The sequence below is a fragment of the Fonticula alba genome, assembly GCF_000388065.1.
Source record: "Fonticula alba strain ATCC 38817 unplaced genomic scaffold supercont2.1, whole genome shotgun sequence".
In the NCBI taxonomy this organism is placed as follows: domain Eukaryota; order Rotosphaerida; family Fonticulaceae; genus Fonticula; species Fonticula alba.
The window spans coordinates 2,974,859-2,979,822 of record NW_009242971.1 but is presented as its reverse complement, the minus strand read 5'-3'; the positions used below and the strand labels follow the sequence as shown (position 1 = coordinate 2,979,822).

Genomic DNA, 4,964 nt, shown 5'->3' with positions numbered 1-4,964 from the left:
GATGGAATGGCAGAGCATTTAGGCGCCTCCAACCATATGTCCCTTCGCCCCCCTCCCCCGGACTCCCTTTTCGCGTGCAGGGTTTCGCCAATGAGGGCCTCATGACCGTCATGGTCCTATACATGGTGTGCGCCTCGGTCGAATCGTCCGGCGCCCTGGAGTACATCAAACGCTTCATGTTCTACGGGTATCGCCGGTCCGAGCCCTTCCCCCTGACGATGGGCCGCATGGTGGTCATCCTCGGTGTCATCTCGGCCTTCATCAACAACACCCCGGTGGTGGCCATCTTTATCCCGGTGCTGGAGCAGTTTGCCCGCGAGAATGGCCTCTCCCCCAGCAAGATGATGATGCCCCTGAGCTTCTGTGTCATCGTCGGCGGCACGCTCACCATCATCGGCACATCCACCAACCTTGTGGCCCTTGGCATGGCCAAGCAGCGCGGCATCGATGTGGACATCCAGATGTTCGATCTCGGCCGCATTGGCCTGCCGGTCTTCGTCTCCTGCTGCACGTACCTCATGGTCTTTTCGGATCTCCTGCCCTCGCGTGTGACCGCCAGCACCGTGCTCGAAAACCCCCGCGAGTATCTGGTCTCCGTGCATGTGCTCAGTGTCAACAACAACACCTCGGTCAAGTCCCTGGAGGGCTCGACCAACGGGGCGGCCCCCGCTGTCACGGCCACCTCCTCGGCCACCACCGTCCCCTCGGCCGTGGATCACCTCCGGCCCGTGCGCCCGGCCACCGATGCCGATGGCAACTCGACCGCCGCCGTCACCGCCGCCAGCCCCGCCGCCACCGCCACCGCCACCGCCACCGCCACCGCCACCGCGGTCACCCCTGCCGCCGGTGCCTCCTCCGCCAGCAACCCCGCTTCCTCGGCTGCCTTCCGCACTGTCGAGCAGGCCGGCCTCCGCCACCTGCCCGGGCTCTTCCTGGTGGATGTCGTCCGGTCTGGCCTCTCTCTGCCTGCTCCCAGCCCGGAGACCATCCTCCTGCCGGGTGACGAGCTGGTTTTCGCCGGCGACGTGTCGAATGTGGCCCAATTGACCACCCGTGCCCTGGCGCATGGGCTTGTCCTGGCCGAGGATCCCCGGCATCCGGACCTGGAAAACCTGCGCGGCAATCGCGAGCTGGTGGAGGTGGTCCTCGGTGCCGGTGGATCCTTCAAGGGCGGCGCCATCGTCGGGAAGACCGTGCGCGATGTCGAATTCCGCACTCGCTTCCAGGCGGCCATCATCGCCGTGCACCGTGGCGGTGAGCGTGTTTGCGACCGGCCCACCCCCTACATGAAGCCCCCGCAGCCCGGCATGAAGACCCTGCACTCGGTGGACTTCGAGTCCGGTGTCTTCCCGGAGTCCCCGCGCCGGTCGACCGGCATCAATGCCGCGGCTTCGACCCCGCTGCCCGGCATGCGTGGCCGGGCCAAGAGCTTCACCACCCTCCCCTCGGCCAAGGGCTACTCCTTCGATGGTCCGGCCATGGGGGACGACTATGCTGACAGTCCGCTTGTGGCCACCAGCGCCAGTGGGGCGCTGCTGTTGCCGTCGTCACCCCAGTCGCCGGCCGGGCCCCATGCTCTTTCCACCGAGAGCGGGGTCGGTGGCGGCAGCCGCGCCGGGGCCGGCACCACCAGCGGCGCCGACTCGGCCTTCTTCGATTCCGGCCGCAATTCCACCGATGGCCTGTCCGATGAGGAGGACTTCACCTCGGACCCGGAGGCCGGCTATGGCGGCCAGCGGCGCTTCCGTCGGAACCCCATTGCCGGGGGCGCGGCCTCCTTCCGCCGGGTGCGCACCAACACCCGCCGGCCGAATGCCGATTCCAATGGCGGCATCGGTGCGGTGGTCCTGCGGCCGGGTGACGCCCTGCTCCTGGTGGCCACGCCCAACTTCCTCAAGACCTACAAGGATGCCTCGCCCTTGTCTTCGCCCTTTGCCCTGGTCCGGCGCGTGGGTGCCTACCGGCAGCCGACTCCGGCCGAGCTGGACTCCTCCTCGCGCAATATCCATTCCCACCGTGCGGCCCTGCTGCAGGCCAGCGTCGTGGATCACTACAAGGCCATCATCTCCTTCCTGGTGATCTTGTCCATCATCGCGGTGTCGGCCCTGGCCGAGGTGTCGATTGCCCTGTGCGCCATGTTCGGCGTCGGGGTGCTCATGCTGACGGGCTGCCTGTCGGCGGCCCAGGCCCGGCGGTCGCTCAATCTCGAGGTGATGATCATGATCGCGGCTGGGTTTGCCCTGTCCGCGGCGCTCAGTAACTCCGGCGCGGCGCAACTCGTGGCCGAGGCCCTGATCGACTCGGCCTCCAAGGCTGGCTCCCATGTGCTGTTGATTTGCTTCTACCTCATTTGCGTGGTCTTCAACTCGGTGGTCACCAACAACGCCTGCGTGGCCATCATGTTCCCCATCGCCTACACCATCTACCAGAAGGGCTACTTCCCGATGGAGGTGATGCTGTATGTGCTGATGTTTGCCAGTTCCGCCGACTTCATGAGCCCCATCGGCTACCAGACCAACCTCATGGTCCAGGCACCTGGTGGATATCGGTTCCTGGATTACACCTGCTTCGGTCTTCCGATGCAAATTCTCTCCGGCTTCTTCTGCATCCTGGTGGTCATCAACCTTGATCGCTGGTGGGTCATCACCCTGTGGATGACGGCCGTCTGCATGGTGTTCATCATCGTCACCTGCATTTGGATCCTGGTCATCCCGGCCAAGTTCAAGGCGGTGGTTCAACAGAAGGTTGATCGGGTCACGGCCGCCATTGCTTGGTTCTTCTCGCCGGTCACTCGTCTTTGCCGGGCCATTCGTCGTGGCTTCATTGCCTGCCTGCCGTCGGCCTGGCGGAAGAAGTTCGACAATGATGACAACAACGGGGCCGGCTGCACCAGTCACCCTAACAGCTGTGGCGGGGGGTCTTCTTCCTCCCGGGGCGGCGGTGGCAATGGCGATGGCTCTTCCTCCAAGAAGTCCATGTCCGGCGGCGGCGGCAGCAGCGGCGGCGGCGGCGGCGGCAGTGGCAAGAGTGCCAGTGTCGACTCGCAGGGTGCCATCGAGCTGTCGGAATTCGGCAGCACCGCCGGCAACAGCGCCACCACCATGGACGATGACCTGTCCATGTCCAAGTCGGCGGCCACCAGCGGCCCGGGCAGCCCGAGCCTCTCATCCTCCTCTTCGCCCCCTCTGGCGTCTGGTGGCGACACGGTCGGCGAGAGCGCCCTCTCCGCAGGGGGTGCCATTCAGCTGGAATCCATGCCGGTGGTGATTCTGCCGCCGCCCCCGCCGCCGGCGGCCGTGGGCGTGCCCATCATCCTGCCTCCTCCTTCTTCGTATGAGCAGCAGCCCGTGGCCGAGTCCTACCGGTCGAATGTCAGTCATCTGACGGAGATCTGACGCGCGGCAGAGGCTGCCAAGGCGTCTGCACCCGTGTGGCTGGCTGCTGCATCTCCCTCCTACCCCCCCCCCCCGTCTCGATGGGGAGCGAACTGTACCATATCTCCTCTCTCCCCCCCCCTCCCCCCCACTACCTCCCTGTTGATTGTTTTCACATGCCTCGCGCCGGTCGGCGACTTCCCCGAGTACCGTATTTCAGCCGCCCCTACGAGACGCTGTTCAGCAATACTACCCCCTAGACTTCCCCCCTCTTCTCACACCTTACATTCAGCCCCTTGTGTGTGTGTGTGTATGTGTGCATCTCATGGTTTTCTTTTTTTTTTCTGCCCTCTGCCTTACGCGCAGCTCCTTGGAGCAGGGGGTAGACTCATGGACAGTTGTGAGGGCCCCTTGTTTTTCCGCGGCTTAGGCATATGGAAGCGCAAGGCGCCAGAGGCGCCGGTGCGTCGTGTGTATGTGTGTGTGTATGGAGGGACAAGAGAGGCACCCCCCCCCCCCCCCCCCCAGTCGAGCCATTCCTCGCGTACGAGCAGCAGTCTATTCGGTCCCCCACATTTTGTGTGAGGGAGGGGGGGGGGGAGGCTAGTGAAGGGATGGAATGGCAGAGCATTTAGGCGCCTCCAACCGTGGCTGGTTGAGCATGCGCTCCTTCAAATGCGCATCGCCACATCCGAAGCAGAGGGAGCCACCGGAGGGTCGAGGGCCGGCGGCCAGGTAGCCGACACGGCCGTATGGAACTCCGGCTTCACCCAGAGGAGGTACTCCTTCAGGAGGAACTTCGGCTGGCGCAGCCAAATCCGACGCAGAGCCTGCTTCGAGTCGACCTTCTCCCGGACCAGGGCCTGGACAAAGTCCACAGACCGCGCATGGGTCCACGGCTTCTGGATGACCAGCGGCTTGGTGATAAGGCGATCGGCGGTCGCGTGCTCCCGCAGGCCGAAGGCCACATCACCCTCGAGCAGGTGCCGCGCGAAGAGCTTCATCCGGTCCAAGCCAGCCGGGTGGGGGATCTCCACCACCGGCAGAATCCACCTCCGGGGGCCGTAGAGACCCTCGCAAAAGGCCACCAAAGTGTCCCGCTCGGGGACATACCGCGCCGGCGGGTTCTCCAACGGGTCCGAATACTGGCAGAGGCCGGCGCCCAGGCGCGCGAGCCATGTCGGCCGGACTTCCGTACAGGTCTTCATCTGGACGCGCTTGGTCGTGCGAACCAGGTCCAGGAAGACCAAGAACGCCGGAGCCGGGCCGCCAGCCCGCCGGGCCACACACGACGTCGGGTGAATGTATGTCAGCTCCTCCTGGAACATGGTCTGATAGGGCCGGCTGGCGGTGCCTGTCCCACGAGGCAGGCCATTGGGGCCGGCAACGGCCGCCGCGGCCGCCGCATCACTCAGCGTGGCCACCTGGTCCACAAACCCGCAGAAGAGGGCCTGGCACAGGAGCTGCTCCTGCTCCGGAGACGGCAGCGGCATGGTCAGCGGCATGGTGGCCCCGGCGTGACTGTCCACCGAGTTGACCAGGTTGGTCAGCTGCCGACGAAGCTTGCGAATCTCGTTCATGGCCTGACCA

General features: G+C 65.2%; 2 protein-coding genes across 2 annotated transcripts in view; one reads left to right on the top strand and one right to left on the bottom strand.

Annotated features, from left to right (window-relative positions):
- Nucleotides 1–101: 101 nt before the first annotated feature.
- H696_00633 (hypothetical protein) lies at nucleotides 102–3,395 on the top strand (the record flags this gene model as incomplete). Its single annotated transcript, XM_009494514.1, has 1 exon — nucleotides 102–3,395. The coding sequence occupies one exon, from the start codon at nucleotides 102–104 to the stop codon at nucleotides 3,393–3,395; it is 3,294 nt and encodes a 1,097-aa protein (XP_009492789.1).
- Nucleotides 3,396–3,903: 508 nt separating this feature from the next.
- Nucleotides 3,904–4,964, bottom strand: part of H696_00632 (adenosinetriphosphatase) — a 6,241-nt gene continuing 5,180 nt past the window's right edge. Inside the window, exon 18 of the mRNA XM_009494513.1 lies at nucleotides 3,904–4,957. Within this exon, the coding sequence (XP_009492788.1) occupies nucleotides 4,046–4,957 (912 nt within the window). The 3' untranslated portion in view covers nucleotides 3,904–4,045. The remainder of the gene's footprint in view (nucleotides 4,958–4,964) is intronic.